The sequence below is a fragment of the Bubalus bubalis genome, chromosome 10 (genome assembly GCF_019923935.1).
Source record: "Bubalus bubalis isolate 160015118507 breed Murrah chromosome 10, NDDB_SH_1, whole genome shotgun sequence".
Taxonomy (NCBI): domain Eukaryota; kingdom Metazoa; phylum Chordata; class Mammalia; order Artiodactyla; family Bovidae; genus Bubalus; species Bubalus bubalis.
Genome location: NC_059166.1, coordinates 78869491 through 78889514, shown reverse-complemented (window position 1 = coordinate 78889514; position 20024 = coordinate 78869491). Strand labels below are relative to the sequence as shown.

The 20024-nt window shown below is 37.4% G+C and overlaps 1 protein-coding gene across 8 annotated transcripts in view; it reads right to left on the bottom strand.

Annotated features, from left to right (window-relative positions):
* Positions 1-20024, bottom strand: part of TRMT11 (tRNA methyltransferase 11 homolog) — a 102332-nt gene that overhangs the window by 50956 nt on the left and 31352 nt on the right. For all 8 annotated transcript variants that reach the window (XM_044924455.2, XM_044924457.2, XM_044924456.2 and 5 more), the window contains one exon: positions 9916-10036. In XM_044924455.2, the coding sequence (XP_044780390.2) occupies positions 9916-10036 (121 nt within the window). The remainder of the gene's footprint in view (positions 1-9915; positions 10037-20024) is intronic.

Genomic DNA, 20024 nt, shown 5'->3' with positions numbered 1-20024 from the left:
TAAGACAAATGCTCCCTCTGCCATCAGAGAACTGCTTTTTCCTGCAAATAAGAGAGTTATATCCAAGTAGCATCGTAAGTAGAAAGACCCAGGTATCTTAAATGATTCCTTCATGGAGGTAGTAGGGGACAGAGTTTTGTTTTTACCTGGTTTACCAGAAACAGTAATTTCAAAATATTGTGATAGGATTAATTTAACAGAAAATCCAGTCTGGCAAAGTCATTTGGTTGCAGAAATATAAAAGAAAAAGTCAAATGACAACTCTCTAAAATTTAAATTCAAGGAAACTACCATTAATAGCAAAAGTAATTCACCTGGTAAATAGATGGCATGATCCTTAAACCTGAATTAATACAATACGATATATAGCATCATTAGGCTTCTATCTGTGGTTATAAGCCTTTTGTAAACACCTCAAGTTGAACTATAATTTAAAAATAATGCAAATAGCTTCCTTCTGATTTCTAATGCAAAATAATTTGGAAGATTCTCTCTCCACCTCTGTTCCTTGACTTCTCTCTCACACACATACACACACACATATTTTGATGCTAATGAATACTGTATTGTACTAAGACACAGACTGAGTTCATATCCCACCATCACGTTCTTAGTGTCATTTTGTCTTATTTTTGTCACTGATAAACGAAGTAGCATCTATTTCCCACGAGGCTTAAGATCCAAATACTTCATACCTAATATTTAATCTTTCCTCTCTGATCGAAAAGAAAATACCCAATCACCCTGGCAAGGGATAGGCAAAAAACAAAGTATTTCAGAAACAGGAAGACACACCTTTAATTCAAATGGCTGCCTGAGGAAAAACAGCTAACAACGCTGATCCTGGGAGAGGGCAATGCATCGTGGAAACAGGCACAGGCATGAAGTCAGCAGAATGCCAGAGTTCATGATTAGCGACATTACTGTCATTCTAATATGCCAACCACTTACTTATACGAAGTCAAACCTCTTCCACTTCAAGCCATCCATAAGTCACCTTCTCAAGCAAGTGACCTCAGTTTCTCTTCTCTCTCCTCCTCATTTAAAACACTGTTGTTGTTAGTGGTATGTTAATGGCTCTTTTCTCCCTCCACAGCTTTAGCATCTTTCAGTCCTTTAGTCAAGTCTTCTGGTTTTGGCCACCTTCCATTATGATTAATGAAGCACTCATAGGCTTCATGTTATGGGACTCTTTCATTTGGTCCAAAATAAAAACTTACATTAACTTTCATCACCTGCCACTATGACCTTCCAATATTCTCTATTTTAAGTCATGTGAACTATACTGCCTAGCTACTAAAAAAAAAATAATGACGACTCACACTACAACTTTAGTCTAAATTAATGTCCGTGATATCTAAGATTAATTTACCCATACTTCAGAACTTTTCAAATCACCAGCAGGGTAAGGCAGGATGTCAAGTAAATAAGCCACAAATAAATAGGGCATGTGTGTTAGTTGCTTAGTCGTGTCGAACTCTTTGCAACCCCATGGACTGTAGCCCACCAGTCCCCTCTGTCCATGGGATTCTCCAGGCAAGAACACTGGAGTGGGTTGCCATTTCCTTCTCCAAAAGGAACTATAGAAAGAAAGAAAATGAAGTCGCTCAGTTGTGTCTGACTCTTTGCGACCCCATGGACTGTAGCCTACCAGGCTCCTCCATCCATGGAATTTTCCAGGCAGGAGTACTGGAGTGGGTTGTCATTTCCTGCTCCAAAATAGGGCATATGATGGCCTATTTAGTGTGATGGCAATTTAAGATAATTTTCTTATATTTAACTAAGTACTTCTATAGCATATAAAAATTGTATGAATGTTTAAAAAAAAATTTCAAGGACATCTTGAAAATGGCTGCCTTGGGTACACATTCATCTGTCCAAGTACACTGGTATAGAACACAGAGTATTATTTTGGGTAATTTTCACTCAAGACAAACTAATGTACTCGTATTCTTCTGAATAACTCTAGCTGCTGCTGCTGCTAAGTCGCTTCAGTCGTGTCAGACTCTGTGCAACCCCATAGACGGCAGCACCGCCCCTGGGATTCTCCAGGCAAGAACACTGGAGTGGGTTGCCATTTCCTTCTTCAATGCATGAAAGTGAAAAGTGAAAGTGAAGTCGCTCAGTCATGTCCCACTCTTCGCGACCCCATGGACTGCAGCCTACCAGCCTCCTCCATCCATGGGATTTTCCAGGCAAGAGTACTGGAGTGGATTGCCATTGCCTTCTCCAGGATAACTCTAGAGATCAGCATTTTTCTCCTATGAATTTTATATGAGAAAAATGTTTTATACAAGTAACCACTGTGACCACAACTACATATGGCAGCATTGACTACACGTTGTATCAGCAGGAAAAATAAGATCTAGTACAACAAATCACATTCTACCACAGCCACATGAGGCATGAGAAAAGAAACTTGTAACATGCCACTCAAGAATGTCTGCCTTTTAATCTTGGCATATTCTAAAGGCAGGATTGTGTTTTGGTAAAGAGGCAACATGATGCTGAAAAAAGGATATAGAATTTCAGGTGCAAAGGAGGAGTTTTGGTCTCAAACTGGCTACTTCCTACTTAGGTGGACTGGGCTAGGGCCTTGGGCATTTCCTCATCTCTAACCATATGCAACAATAAGAAGGTCAAATTGATGTGAAACTGCTGCAAAAAATAAAGCCTTATAAAAGGGCTATTTGTCATTCATCTAGCTTTCAGATTATATCAACAGGGAATAATGACAAAAACTGGCTTTTCTTAGCATGCATTTTCATATTTTAACACAGTCAGCAAGAATTTTCTTCCTTACTACCAATGTTCAGTAAGTCTAAAAACGATACAATAAAGATACAAAATTTTATGACTTATCTATACTCTTTAGATATTTTTTACATTTATAACTTATGTTTACATTTTAAATGGGGGGAGAGGGAGAACACTTTATAACAACATATCAGCTGGGCCAAGAGTTATACTGAAGTTAATCCTAATAAGTGACAAATCAAAAATGAAGAGACACAGTATACAAAAGTGTAAAAATCTAAAATTAATAGTCTTCCACTGCCAAAGTCAACAACACTGAACAAGGTCAAGAATAATTTGTTAGATGTACATGAGAACTGTTTGACAATTTTATGTCATCACTTTCATTATAAAGGACTGGGATCTTGCTGCAATTATATACACTCCTCTCCATACAAACAGAAGGTAGAAATGAAGCAATTAATTAAAAGCCAAACATGACTAATTTAACATGACAAAGTAATTTCAGTTATAATAAACTCCATGCAAATTAAAACTCACTGATTAAATTTGATCTTATAAAGGGAAGGCCATTTCAAAAAATTACTCGAGCAACAGGATTTCCTTACTTTATAAATTAATTTAAAAGGACAAAAGTAAAATATTAAATATTAAAAATATCTCAGGAGACTGCCTTTATTTTTAGATAGCAGAAATATTCTCAGAAACATCCTTAGATCATCCTCTATTTCCTCTTCTGTGTATCAAATTTGTTTGGGGAAATATAAATCTATCCAAAAAATACCACTTTCTTAAACAAATTAAACTCGGAGGAAAGCAAACGTGAAATGGTCCACAATGGGTCTTAATTCTGTCATTAAAACAGAAATGACTGGCTTATCATGTGGCTCCATTAATTCTTAAGCCTTTTCTCTAGACTGTTCTTCCAATTCTTTAGAATCACTGCTTCAAGTCTTCATAACCGTCATACGGTGCACTTTTTACGGAGGCCACGAAGTAACAATTGCTGATGTCAGTCACTGTACTTTCTAATATCAAGACTTAAAACTGAAAAATCTATTGCTAATGTTAATTTTTCAAACATATTAAAATAAGCATTAAATAAACAACCTAACTTTATACCTCAACAAACTAGAAAAAGAGGACCAAAGCCCAGAGTAGAAGGAATACAGGTCAGAGCAGAAATAAATGAAATAGACACTAAAAGGATAATAGAAAAGATAAATGACACTAAGAGCCGGTTCCTTAAAAAGATAAAAACTGGTAAGCCTTTAGCCAGACTCATTAAAAATAAAAAAGGCTCAAATAAGTAAAATCAGAATTGAAAGAAGAGACTTGAAACTGACACCACAGGGGAAAAAGAAAGGACAAGAGACCACTGTTAACATTTACATGCTAACAAATTATACAATCTAGAAGAAATGGGATAAATTCTTAGAAAGACTTCTAAAGAATTCTAACAAATTCCTAGAAATTCCTTCTAAGACTGAGTCATGAGGACACACAAAATCTGAACCAACCAATTACTAATAGAGACTGAAAAAGTGACAGTCAAAGTGTTAGTCGCTCAGTTGTGTCTGACTCTGCAACCCCATAAACTGTAGCCCACCAGGCTCCTCTGTCTATGGAATTCTCCTGGCAAGAATACTGGACTGCGGAGCCATTCCCTGGGCTTCCCTGGTGGCTCAGACAGTAAAGAATCCACCTCCAATGTGGGAGACCTGGGTTCAATCACTGGGTTGGGAAGATCCCCTGGAGGAAAGCATGGCAACCCACTCCAATATTCTTGCCTGGAGAATCCCCATGGACAGAGGAGCCTGGCGGGCTACAGTCCATGGGGTCGCAAAGAGTCAGACCCAACTGAGCGACTAAGCATAGCACAGCACGGCCATCCCCTTCTCCAGGGGATCTTCCTTACCCAGGGATCAAACCCCGGTCTTCTGTACTACAGGAGGATTCTTTACCATCTGAGCCAGCAGGGAAATCAATAGAGATTGCATTAGTAATCAAAAGTTTCTCAAAATACAAAAGCAGAAGACCAGAGACCCCCATTCGGTGATTTCTACCAAGCATTCAAACAAGAATTAATACCAATTTTTTCAAACTATTCAAAATATAGGAGATGAGGGAACAATTCCAAACTCATTCTACAAGCCCAGCTGTACCCAAAACCAGACAAGGATACCACAACAAAAGAAATTACAGGCTATATCCTTCATGAACACAGATACACAACTCCTTAACAAAATATTACTGAACCAAACTCAACAATACATTAAAAGAATCATATACCATGAACAAGTGGGATTGATGCAACAGTTCCAGGGATGCAACAGTTTAATACTCACAGATCAATCAACATGATACCACATTAACAAAAGGAAGAATAAAAATCATATGATCATCTCAATAGATACAGAAAAAGCACCTGACAAAATTCAACATCCATTTATGATAAAAAAAAAACAAACCTGTAAACAAAGCAGGTATATAGGGAATGTACCTCAACAAAATAAAGGCCAGGTATGATAAGACTATACTCAAGAGTGAAAAGCTTAAAGCTTGTCTTCTAAGATCGAGACAAGGATGCCCACTCTTGACAATTTTATTCAATTCAGTATTGAAAGTGCTAACCAAAGCAATTAGGCAAGAACAAGAAATAAAAGGCATCCAAAATGGAAAGGAAAAGGTAAAACTGTCACTATTTGTAGATGATGTGATAATATATATAGAAAACCCTAAAGGTTCCACTACAAATTGTTAGAGATAATAAACTGTGAAGTTTCAGATGCAGTAAAGCTGCAGAATACACAAATCAATATACAAAAATAAGTTGTATTTCTATATACTAACAATCAGAAACAGAAATTAAGAGAACAATCCCATTTACAATTATGTCAAAAAGAAGAAAATAACTAGGAATAAATTTAACCAAGGAGGTAAAAGATCTGAAAACTATGACACTGAGGAAAGAAACTAAAGAGAACACAAATAAATAGAAAGGTATTCCATACTCATGGACTGGAAAATTTTATATTGTTATAACGTCCATGCTACAGGTTCAGTGCAATCCCTATCAAAATTCCAACGGTATTTTTCAAAGAAATGGAACAATTCTAAAATTTGTATGGAATTGCCGAAAAAAAACCAAAAACCCAAAGAGCTGAAAGACAACACATAGACTATGGATACCTGAAAAGATGCTCACCATGACTAATCAGGGAAATGCAAATCAAAACCACAATCAGGTAACATCTCACACCTGTTAGAACAGCCATTCTTCAAAGGAAATAACAAGAGTTGGTGAGGATACAAACGGAAGGGAACCTGTGTGCTTTGTTGGAAGGAAGGTAAACTTGTGCAGCCACTATGGAAAACAGTCTGCTGCTGCTGCTAAATCACTTCAGTCGTGTTCGACTCTGTGCGACCCCATAGGCGGCAGCCCACCAGGCTCCCCCGTCCCTGGGATTCTCCAGGCAAGAACACTGGAGTGGGCTGCATTTTCTTCCCCAATGCATGCATGCATGCTAAGTCACTTCAGTCGTGTCCAATTCTGTGCAACCCCACGGACAGCAGCCCACGAAGTTCCTCTGTCCCTGGGATTCTCCAGGCAAGAACACTGGTGTGGGCTGCCATTGCCTTCTCCAATGCATGCATGCATGCTAAGTCACTTCAGTCGTGTCTGACTCTGTACAACCCCACGGACAGCAGCCCATGAGGCTCCTCTGTCCCTGGGATTCTCCAGGCAAGAACACTGGAGTGGGCTGCCATTGCCTTCTCCAATGCATGCATGCATGCTAAATCACTTCAGTCGTGTCTGACTCTGTGCAACCCCACGGACAGCAGCCCACCAGGTTCCTCTGTCCACGGGATTCTCTAGGCAAGAGATCTGGAGTAGGTTGCCATTTCCTTCTCCAATGGAAAACAGTATGAAGATCCTGCAAATTAAAAACAGAACTACCACGGGAACCAGCAATTCCACTTCTAGGAATTTATCTTAAGAAAATGAAAACACTAATCAGAAAAGATATATACAACCCCACATTCAAGGCAGTATTATTTAAAATAGCCAACATATAGAAGTAACCTATCACTGATGGATGGATGGATAAAGATGTAATACATATATGCAAAGATGGGCACAATAAACGACAGAAATGGTACAGACCTAACAGAAACAGAAGATATTAAGAAGAGGTGGCACGAATACACAGAAGAACTGTACAAAAAAGATTTTCATGACACAGATAATCACGTTGGTGTGATCATTCACCTAGAGCCAGACAGCCTGGAATGCAATGTCAGTGGGCCTTAGAAAGCATCACTACAAACAAAGCTAGTGGAGGTGATGGAATTCCAGTTGAGATATTTCAAATCCTAAAAGATGATGCTGGGAAAGTACTGTAATCAATATGTCAGCAAACCTGGAAAACTCAGCAGTGGCCACAGGACTGGAAAAGGTCAGTTTTCACTCCAATCCCAAAGAAAGGCAATGCCAAAGAATGCTCAAACTACCACACAATTGCACTCATCTCACATGCTAGTAAAGTAATACTCAAAATTCTCCAAGTCAGGCTTCAGCAATACATGAACTGTGAACTTCCAGATGTTCAAGCTGGATTTAGAAAAGGTAGAGGAACCAGAGATCAAATTGCCAACAACCACTGGATCATCGAAAAAGCAAGAGAGTTCCAGAAAAACATCTATTTCTGCTTTACTGACTATGCCAAAGCCTTTGACTGTGTGGATCACAACAAGCTCTGGAAAATTCTGAAAGAGATGGGAATACCAGACCACTTGACCTGACTCTTGAGAAATCTGTATGCAGGTCAAGAAGCAACAGTTAGAACTGGACATGGAACAGACCAGTTCCAAATCGGGAAAGGAGTATGTCAAGGCTGTATATTGTCACCCTTATTTAACTTATATGCAGAGTACATCATGAGAAACACTGGGCTGAATGAAGCATAAACTGGAATCAAGATTTCTGGGAGAAATACCAATAACCTCAGAAATGCAGATGACACCACCCTTAGGGCAAAAAAAGCAAAGAAGAACTAAAGAGCCTCTTGATAAAAGTGAAAGGGTAGAGTGAAAAAGTTGGCTTAAAGCTCAACATTCAGAAAACTAAAATCATGGCATCTGGTCCCATCACTTCATAGCAAATAGATGGGGAAACAGTGGAAACAGTGAGAGACTTTATTTTGGGGGGCTCCAGAATCACTGCAGATGGTGATTGCAGCTATGAAATAAAAAGACACTTGTTCCTTGGAAGAAAAGTTATGACCAACCTAAAGAGCATATTAAAAAGCTGAGATATTACTTTGCCAGCAAAGTTCTGTCTAGTCAAAGCTATGGTTTTTCCAGTAGTCATGTATGGATGTGAGAGTTGGACTGTGAAGAAAGCTGAGCACCGAAGAACTGATGCTTTTGAACTGTGGTGTTGGAGAAGACTCTTGAGAGTCCCTTGGACTTCAAGGAGATCAAACCAGTCCATCCTAAAGGAGATCAGTCCTGATGCTGAAGCTGAAACTCCAATACTTTGGCCACCTGATGCGAAGAGCTGACTCATTTGAAAAGACCCTGATGCTGGAAAAGATTGAAGGCAGGAGAAGGGGACGACAGAGGATGAGATGGTTGGATAGCATCACTGACTCAATGGATATGAGTCTGAGTAAACTCCAGGAGTTGGTGATGGACAGGAAGGCCTGGCGTGCTGCAGTCCATGGGGTCGCAAGGAGTTGGATTCAACTGAGTGACTGAACTGAACTGATACACATATATATACATGTGTGCATATACACACAGCTTAGCTTTCAGAAATGCCCTGATACTAAAGCCCAATTATTGAGAAAAATGTCATACTGAAGATTCTGAACCTTACTCTGTAATAAAAATCAGTCACTAAAATTCTTGCAGAAAGAAGTGACCTAACAAATGGAGTGTTTTAGGAAGATTTATTTAACATATAGGGCTTCACAGGTGGCACTGGTGATACCAAAGTTGCCTGTCAATGCAGGAGATTTAAGAGATGCAGATTCCATCCCTGGGTTGGGAAGATCCCCCTGGAGGAGGGCATGGCAACCCACTCTAGTATTCTTGCCTGGAGAATCTCATGGACAGAAAAGGCCTGGCAGGCTATAGTCCATGGGGTCAGACAGAGTTGGACACAACCAAAGAGTCTTAGCACACATGCATATTTAACATATAAGAGCTAGAGGTGTGAAAAGTAGAAGGAGAGGTAATTTAGGAGCTTATCAGCATAAACCAGGTATATGGTAACAAGGGCCTATATTAGCGACAGACAGGAAATAGAAATTAAAAGGAAAAAAAAACAAGAAATATGTAGAACATATGCAAACACACTGTACAAATATTAGTCTTTATTATTGTGAAAGAATCCATAAGCTGTGAAGCACATGAAAAAAATGAAATGCAGAGTTAAGCATGAGTAAGACAAAATCCTCAGGCAGTAACACTTTATTCTTTTCTGCTTGCCCTCCAGATCCAAAGCACTCATGGGGCTTACCCAAGTTCTAGTGAATGTGGAAGTGCTTTGGTTGTTAATCAAGATCTGTACAGACCAAGATGAATTCTGCAGATTTAATTAAGCTCCATGAGGAGGCATTATTCCTATCAATTCTGATCTTGGTATGAAATAACAGATGTTTTGTTCTTTCTTTTCAACCTGAAATGAATTGTGTGTGGTAGAGAAAGAACGAAAGAGAGGTCACACATGTTGGACCCTAACAGATGGGTCCTTCTCCTTTATATAAAGTGACATTTTCTCTTCAGTAAAGTCTGCAGTCAAGCAGGTTCTGCTTTTAAAGAAAACGGGTAACTAGTACATTTCTAGTTACACCTTGGTTGTTTAATTAACAGTGCTCTGTTCTATAACTAAGTTAGCCTAAGGATAACAAACATAGCCTGAAAAATAAAGGTCAACCATTCTTTCTATTCTTCAGTTTCTATATTCTATTCTTACCCCACCAAATGCCACAAACCTGTTCAACTTTTGCCTCCTCCTGAATGCATTAAAAACTTAAAAAAATCAAGGACTAACATTAACCAAACTTCATTAGAGGAAATTAGAAAAATCTACGTTTAATTCTTCCAGAATTTATCTGAAAAAAAAAAAAAAAAACTTGGATAATTTACCTCAAATTCCTTCACCTTTTCCATTGTTATCAAGCGCCTTGATGTGTGACTGGAAAGCTTCTGCTCGCAGTTGCTGATGAGTTTCAAGCAGGGGTGCCAGGGTACCATCTCCTCAGTGTATCTGAAGAAAGAAGAACTGACGGTTATGAACACTCACAGGTGCATCCCGCACAGGATCATCAAGGGGGCTGATCCAGTGTGGAATGGGACCTCCTTCCCCTACAGGCTGCACCATTTTATTTCACATATGCTAACTGTCCACATAATCCATAAACCATCTGCTTTTTAACAAGCAGCAGTTTAATTTTTTTACCTATATAATGTGAGAGAATACCGATACGTTTTATTGAAGAATGCCAAGCATTTAAACCACAAAAATACAAAATGACAATTCGACCCTAAAGGATCCCGCAAGAGCACAAAAAGACAAATACAGACCACAACAACTCTCTGACATTCTTGACGGACTGATTCAGCTAGGGATTTTTATAAATTCCCCAAGTATAAAGTCCACTACACTATATGTTTTCCCCTTTAAAATGAAATGTCACTGAAAAATTTTAATGACATCTTGAGACCTCTAATAACTTTGTTATGTAAAGATAATTGAGACAAACTACCGCTAGAACACTACAGAGGACATCAATCCTCTGCCATGAAATAAAACCAGAGTCAGGATGAAGAGCAGTGGTACCCGCTGCTGTGCAGCCCATGTAGTGTACTCGGTGAATGAAGATGATGACACCAAGAAAGCACAGCAGTCCAGCTGCAGGAGTTCAGAACCTGACATCCGATAGGCTTTTGGCATTGATCTTGGTAGAAGAAGCAGGTAACAAATGTGAGGGAAGTAGTTATGGAGCAGAATTCAGAAGAACAGTAGAAGAGAGGGCTCCCAGTTTTTGTTTTCTTTTTTCTTTGCAAATCTTCATACCTTTCTAGATACATAGTTTCTGCAAACATTTCTTATATGGGAAATTTTAAAGCTCTGATCCAAGGTGGGAAAGGAGCTGATCAGCACTTCCTGTAAAGGACCACCCACCATCTTGGTTAGCCCACTGTAATACATCAACACTGTCTCCCCCACCCCTCTAACTGACTTATCTAGGTCCCTGTGACCTTCAACAAGCTCTCCCTCACTACCTTGACCACTTGCTCAGAACCTTCACCACCCACTTACCAAACGACATTCATAATGCACCTCACTTCATTATCAGTGGAAGGAATTCTCTTGAAGTCATTCTCTGACTCCTTCCTCAGGGCTTTCCAACAAGTAATGACCATTTTGGATTTCATTTCACCCCACAATTCTCTAATGCTAACTACACAATCAAAAATGTGCTCTTATAACATCAGCTGACGTCAAATTTGGAGACTTCATATAAAGCATTTATGATATGAAAGAATACATTCTATATCATAGTTGACAGACTAAAATAATGATAACAGAAAGAAAATACAGTTCTGACCTTAGGCTCACAAGCAGCAGGATTTCTAGATGTCTGAAACTGTCAAATTTAGTAATGTACCCTTTTTTAAAGAAAAGAATCTTATTTTCCGGCAAAGTAATAAGGTATTATTGTTAAAATGCTACTTAAATGTATACAAATATAAATTCCTCATGCTTATATAATCTGTATAATTATAAAACCCAAGAGAAATCTAGAAATCAAAGGACAAAACCAATACAATTATTTATGACATGAATAATATTAAACTGGTAAAACTAAGTCATTGGCATTTGGCTTAACAGCAGAAAAACATATTTACATGTTCTAGATTATTTTTTGACTTGATCTTTGAGTTTGAGCATGAAAGGACATCATTTAGGTTATCATTATCATTAACAAACTTGTTTTTAACTTACTACTCTTGAATGAGCCAATCAATTTAATCGTGTACTTCTAAAATATACTAAAAAAATTAAAAAACAGCATTTAAAATCATCTACTATATATTTATTAATATATTTCATACCAATGGATTGTTTGCCATCTCTTAAGTAGGAGCTATAAATCTGTACTATACCCAGATGATGATGATGGAATGGTATCTTATCTTAATTCTGTTTTTATTACCATCTCCCTATGATATAAGCAACTATTTAAAAATCTAAATAGTTAATAGTCAGCTAGAATAGGTAAATCCACAGAGATAGATAAGTGATTGGCAGGGAAAACAGCAAGAGACATTGTTTGCGTGAATGGGGTTTATTTAGGGAATGATAAAAACGTTGTGGAGTTAGACCTGCAGAATCCCATGGACGGAGGAGCCTGGTAGGCTGCAGTCCATGGGGTTGTGAAAAGTCAGACACGAACTGAGCAACTTCACTTTCACTTTTCACTTTCATGCATTGGAGAAGGAAATGGCAACCCACTCCAGTGTTCTTGCCTGGAGAATCCCAGGGATGGGGGAGCCTGGTGGGCTGCAGTCCATGGGGTTGCTAAGAGTCGGACAAGACTGAGCGACTTCACTTTCACTTTTCACTTTCATGCATTGGAGAAGGAAATGGCAACCCACTCCAGTGTTCTTGCCTGGAGAATCCCAGGGATGGCAGAGCCTGGTGGGCTGCCGTCTATGGGGTCGTGCAGAGTCGGACATGACTGAAGTGACTTAGCAGCATGGTTAAATAACCTTGTGGCAAGGCTAAAAACTGTGGGGTTGCACACTTAAAAACTGTGATTTTTCTGGACTTCCTTGGCTATCCAGTGGTTAAGACTTTGCTTCCCAATGTTAGGGGCTGTGGGTTTGATCTCTGGTTAGGGGAACTCTGATTCCACATGCCTCGTGGCCAAAAAAACCAAAATATGAAACAGAAACAATATTATAACAAATTCAATCTTATTTAAAGATAAAATTACGGTTTTCATGGTATACAAATTAAATTTCAACTTTTTTTAAAAAATGGGGAAAAGACCCTATATTAATACATAGCTTTTCCATCAATCAGTTCTTTTTTTTTTTTTTTCACATTTCATTTTTTTTTAAAGGAATTTTATTTTATTTTATTTTTAAACTTTATAATATTGTATTAGTTTTGCCAAACATCGAAATGAATCTGCCACAGGTATACCTGTGCTCCCCGTCCTGAACCCTCCTCCCTCCTCCCTCCCCATACCATCCCTCTGGGTCATCCCAGTGCACCAGCCCCAAGCATCCAGTATCGTGCATTGAACCTGGACTGGCGACTCGTTTCATACATGATATCATATGTGTTTCAATGCAATTCTCCCGAATCTCCCCACCCTCTCCCTCTCCCACAGAGTCCATAAGACTGATCTATACATCAGTGTCTCTTTTGCTGTCTCGTACACAGGGTTATTGTTACCATCTTTCTACATTCCATATATATGCGTTAGTATACTGTATTGGTGTTTTTCTTTCTAGCTTACTTCACTCTGTATAATAGGTCCCAGTTTCATCCACCTCATTAGAACTGATTCAAATGTATTCTTTTTAATGGCTGAGTAATACTCCATTGTGTATATGTACCACTGCTTTCTTATCCATTCATCTGCTGATGGACATCTAGGTTGCTTCCATGTCCTGGCTATTACAAACAGTGCTGCGATGAACATTGGGGTACACGTGTCTCTTTCCCTTCTGGTTTCCTCAGTGTGTATGTCCAGCAGTGGGACTGCTGGATCATAAGGCAGTTCCATTTCCAGTTTTTTAAGGAATCTCCACACTGTTCTCCATAGTGGCTGTACTAGTTTGCATTCCCACCAACAGTGTAAGAGGGTTCCCTTTTCTCCACAGCCTCTCCAGCATTTATTGCTTGTAGACTTTTGGATCGCAGCCATTCTGACTGGCGTGAAATGGTACCTCATAGTGGTTTTGATTTGCATTTCTCTGATAATGAGTGATGTTGAGCATCTTTTCATGTGTTTGTTAGCCATCTGTATGTCTTCTTTGGAGAAATGTCTATTTAGTTCTTTGGCCCATTTTTTGATTGGGTCATTTATTTTTCTGGAGTTGAGCTGTAGGAGTTGCTCGTATATTTTTGAGATTAGTTGTTTGTCAGTTGCTTCATTTGCTATTATTTTCTCCCATTCTTAAGGCTGCCTTTTTACCTTGCTAATAGTTTCCTTTGTTGTGCAGAAGCTTTTAAGTTTAATTAGGTCCCATTTGTTTATTTTTGCTTTTATTTCCAATATTCTGGGAGGTGGGTCATAGAGGATCCTACTGTGATGTATGTCGGAGAGTGTTTTGCCTATGTTCTCCTCTAGGAGTTTTATAGTTTCTGGTCTTACGTTGAGATCTTTAATCCATTTTGAGTTTATTTTTGTGTATGGTGTTAGAAAGTGTTCCAGTTTCATTCTTTTACAAGTGGTTGACCAGTTTTCCCAGCACCACTTGTTAAAGAGATTGTCTTTAATCCATTGTATATTCTTGCCTCCTTTGTCAAAGATAAGGTGTCCATAGGTGCGTGGATTTATCTCTGGGCTATTTTGTTCCATTAATCAATATTTCTGTCTTTGTGCCAGTACCATACTGTCTTGATAACTGTGGCTTTGTAATAGAGCCTGAAGTCAGGTAGGTTGATTGCTCCAGTTCCCTTCTTCTTTCTCAAGATAGCTTTGGCTATTCGAGGTTTTTTGCATTTCCATACAAATTGTGAAATTATTTGTTCTAGCTCTGTGAAGAATACCTTTGGTAGCTTGATGGGGATTGCACTGAATCTATAAATTGCTTTGGGTAGTACACTCATTTTCACTATATTGATTCTTCCAATCCATGAACATGGTATATTTCTCCATCTATTAGCGTCCTCTTTGATTTCTTTCGCCAGTGTTTTATAGTTTTCTATATATAGGTCTTTAGTTTCTTTAGGAAGATATATTCCTAAGTATTTTATTCTTTCCATTGCAAAGGTGAATGGAATGGTTTCCTTAATTTCTCTTTCTGTTTTCTCATTATTAGTGTATAGGAATGCAAGGGATTTCTGTGTGTTGATTTTACATCCTGCAACTTTACTATAATCATTGATTAGTTCTAGTAATTTTCTGGTGGAGTCTTTAGGGTTTTCTATGTAGAGGATCATGTCATCTGCAAATAGTGAGAGTTTTACTTCTTCTTCTCCAATTTGGATTCCTTTTATTTCTTTTTCTGCTCTGACTGCTGTGCCCAAAACTTCCAAAACTATGTTGAATAGTAATGGTGAAAGTGGGCACCCTTGTCTTGTTCCTGACTTTAGAGGAAATGCTTTCAATTTTTCACCATTGAGGATAATGTTTGCTGTGGGTTTGTCATATATAGCTTTGATTATGTTGAGGTATGTTCCTTCTATTCCTGCTTTCTTGAGAGTTTTTATCATAAATGGATGTTGAATTTTGTCAAAGGCTTTCTCTGCATCTATTGAGATAATCATATGGTTTTTATTTTTCAATTTGTTAATGTGGTGTATTACATTGATTGATTTGCGGATATTGAAGAATCCTTGCATCCCTGGGATAAAGCCCACTTGGTCATGGTGTATGATCTTTTTAATGTGTTGTTGGATTCTGAATGCTAGAATTTTGTTAAGGATTTTTGCATCTATGTTCATCAGTGATATTGGCCTGTAGTTTTCTTTTTTTGTGGGATCTTTGTCAGGTTTTGGTATTAGGGTGATGGTGGCCTCATAGAATGAGGTTGGAAGTTTACTTTCCTCTGCAATTTTCTGGAAGAGTTTGCACAGGATAGGTGTTAGCTCTTCTCTAAATTTTTGGTAGAATTCAGCTGTGAAGCCGTCTGGACCTGGGCTTTTGTTTGCTGGAAGAGGAAGATTTTTGATTACAGTTTCAATTTCCGTGCTTGTGATGGGTCTGTTAAGATTTTCTATTTCTTCCTGGTCGAGTTTTGGAAAGTTGTACTTTTCTAAGAATTTGTCCATTTCTTCCACGTTGTCCATTTTATTGCCATATAATTGCTGATAGTAGTCTCTTATGATCCTTTGTATTTCTGTGTTGTCTGTTGTGATCTCTCCATTTTCATTTCTAATTTTATTGATTTGATTTTTCTCCCTTTGTTTCTTGATGAGTCTGGCTAATGGTTTAGTCATTTATCTTCCTGTGAATCTTCACGCCTCAGACTAACCATTTCCAAATGTCATTAGAGGTGTACCTCCCATTCAAGACACAGATTTTGTGCTGATTAGAGCACTTACTAAAAACAATTTAAAGAATCATTTTTTTCTGTTTCCCAGATGAAAAATGAAAAATATGTTCTGTTCACTGCTCTGAGCCACCACAAAATTCATTTTATCACAATTAAAATTTATCCCCAAATCCTACTCTGGAGTCCTTTATCAGACTTCTTCACTTTGTCATCATTTTTTCACAAGCTTAGCAGCTGGATTTCTATGAAAGGACATCTTTCACAAAGAAACACAGTTCCTAATCGTTTCATATGGATATGTGGAACCTGGGCAAGAAGCTACAGTGACTCAACAGCTTAGCAACTCCTTTAACATCAAACACACAAGTTGAATGTATGGCCTGACCAAATGAATGTTACACAGATCTTCATGTTCATTTGCAAATAGTTGAAATTGTGAATAAACTCACATATACCAAGAGTCAACAGTAACTTTATGTGGTTAAGTTTTTTGAGTAATAAGAGTAAACTACTAGAAGAGCACAGATGCTAGACTGATACATTCTGCTGAGAAGGGCTGGGAGTGTCAGAGGTCGTGACAATTAAGCCTGGCCTTAGATTACCAGAATTTTACAGCTGAAGAAAGAAGAAAGAGTATATCAAGCAAAGGGGACAAAATAAAAAGGTAAAAGGATATAAAGAGTACAGAGTGTCTTGATGCAGGCCTCAAACCCAATATACTACAGCAGGAAGAATCTGATCTAGAGGAAGCAGAATTTGTTGAGCAGTAGTTTCTTCATCACAATTTAAATTGTTAAACAGTGAAAAAAATCCTTTTTCAATCATCAGTTTTGATAATTCTTCACAAATAACTAAGCTGTGATGTTTTTATTATGCCTTACAACTTTCAAAATGTCCTGGGTTTAATGAATAATACCTTAACTTGATTATAATGTGCAATTCTTATTTTTAAACTTCAATCATATTAACAGGATTTGGTTGAGTAAATGAATTCAACAGCAGGACTAAAAGCCAACATTACTATACCAAAAATACAGAAGTTTTCCAATTAAGCTGTGTCAAGGCACAGTTTTAAAATGAACTCTTTATTCCCAGTCTAATAAGAAGCTATATCCACAATACAACATAACCAAACTAATTCTACATTGTTTAATTCAAAAGCAAGAACAATATTTCAAACTTTCGCAGATGACTTTAGTTTTAAGTTTATCTAATAGAAACAGTAAAGATTTGGGGTTATGTTTGCTACAAAGGTGAAAACAGTTCATTCCCTAATATAAACTCATGACAAATTAAGTTCATTACTAAGAGCACTTTGGGTTAAGGGGAGGAGAAGACACAATGGAAGTCTAGTAATGAACATCAGAAGAACTGAAAATAACTCTCAGACAAGTAAGTCAGGGAAGTAAATGCCACAGAGGTCTTCCTATTTGTGTCCTAGCCTGGATGAAATTTGCCCTTTGATAAAACATCTAAAGCAGAAAAAAAAAAAAAAAAAAAAAGATAAAAACCTGCCTCCTTTTTCACTTCTAAAAAATCCCTTTGGTTATATGAACTTGGAAATTTCCCGTTGTCAAAAACTATCAAAAGAGATGTCACTGAAGAAACATCCTAGCCATTTTTTAAGATCTTCAGAAATAGTAAAATAGTTGAAAGTGCCTCCAATTTGACTTTTCATAACAACAATAAAAGAATTATAAAACATACTCATAGCCACATTTAATTTCAATTATAATTAAATAATAAACTACAAAATAGTGGAAAGTAAAAAAATGCCAGAAAACAAGAAACACGAAAACTAACGAGGATACTTCAAAATGACAGAGCAGCTACCTCAAAGGGACTTTCATAGTTCAAATCTAAGACAATTTGAGTAACAAAGTCATGATAGAATTAAATTATAACCCAATTAATAATATTGGAATCTCTGACTCCATACCAATATAAATCAACAAATTAATGGGAGGGAAGGGGAAACTAATCCTTGCAGAATGCCAACTTACAAATGCAGAAGGAATGATGGAATAGCAAACTCATCATTATGGTGGTTGTCAACAATAAAACGAGATATTGGTGTATCCTGGAACATACATATTGAAAAGAAAATGATAAATCACTTTCTTTATCAGAGTTCTGATATTTCTTTATCAGAAATGATAAAGTTTTTCCACTTGACAGAACATGACCAGATGATTAAGTTTAAGATCTCCAGGAGGGGCTGCTTCTGTGTGCCCCATAATGCAATGCACTAAGAACATAATATCATTTTTGTGGTATTCCTACCAAGAGCATCACCAGAGTCTGGTCACGGAAGAAACATCAGATGGACCTGGTTAAGGGTCAACCTTCAGAATATAAGCCATGTACTGTACAACTCTTAAGGACACAAAAGATAAGGAAAAGACTGAGGAAGTGTTCCAGACTGGAGGAGAATGACATGATGGATCAAGGCAGTACATTTTCCTGGAGAGACTATAATCAGTAAAATCTGAAGGGGTCCAGGATCGGGCAGAAGCACTGTCAATGCTGTTTCCAGACTCTGGGGCTTGATGGGGATTTGAAAAGAATGCTCTTGCTACTGAGAAATGCAATGAAATACAGAGGGGTGATAGGACATCATATCTGCAACTTCTTAAACAGTTTCAAAAAAGATTAATGACAGTGGGCATAAATGTAATGTGTGAGCAAACAAGGGTAGAGGAGGTATATGTGAACATTTGGAAAATTTGGATGAGGGAAGAAATTAGAGCTTTTTGTACTGTATTTGAAACTTTTCTATAATTTTTAAATTTATTTCAAAATAAGTTTTTAAAAAATTCAGTCCTGAAACTTGAATTAAAACAAAAACACAAGGAAGCTTGCTGCTGGAATTTAGCTTGTCTAAGGCAGAAACCACTTTTTCATAGAAATAAGCAAATATGTTCTTTTCTGAAAATATTAATAAAACCTCACCTATCACTTCATATACCAGGTACCTGAGATCTTGGCAGGATGCTGAATTAAGTGAACACAGCACAAGGAATAATGAAACCAATGAACTAGTCAGCTTTAAACTTTAGACAAGTCATTTCATTCCTTAGAATTAACTTTTCACATTTCTAAAATTAAGAAACGATTAATTTCTTAACAGAACATAAGCCCAGTGTTAAGAGGTTCAGATACAAATGTGCACAGTTTTATTAGCCAATAAACAAAATGCAAGACTAAAGTTAGTGCATGGTAGCTCCCAATGTAACATTTATAAAAAAACAAAAAAGCATAGCTTCCAACTGCTGAAAGACCATCCACCATTACAAAAACACAAACAAGATAAAACTGTTCTGAAATGCTCTTTGTATAACTATATACAGTAAATATAGAAATTAAAATAATTTTTAAGAAAGATTTCTATAGCAGATTGAATAGCCAAATCTTGAGCTTAATACTGCTTTTCAACTCTAAAGATTCTATTTGTTCAACATATCATGTCTTTCATTGTTGATGTACATAGCTCTGTTTAAAATTAATAATTACTGAATAATAAAACCCAAACCACTAATGTTGAACATAATCAGGGCTTTAACTATATGCATAGCTCTTATTTTGGTCTTAGTTTTTTAAGACAATCACAAGAGCCAACATATATTAAAGCTAACAGGCAGTAAATAGATGAATCACTGAGCTAAGTTGTTAAAAATTACCTAGGTTTGTGGCCTGGCAAAAGAGCTAATGAACAGCTGACACACAGACCCTGAGCTAAGAGTGATAAACACCAAGGCAAGCTTTTGCACTTACAGGTCAGACAGCAAATATTTTAGCCTTATGGACCACGTGTGCTTCTGACACATATTCTTTTTCATTGCCTTTTTCCTTTCTAACAGCCCTTTAAAAAGGTAAAAACCAGCCTTAACTCAACTGCTTTACAAAAAAAAAAAAAAAAGGCTAAAGACTGTATCAGGCTCATACGCTGTAATTTGCCAACCCCTGATGTAAAATAAAAAGTTCAAAGCAATTCAATCAATAAGAGAAAGGGG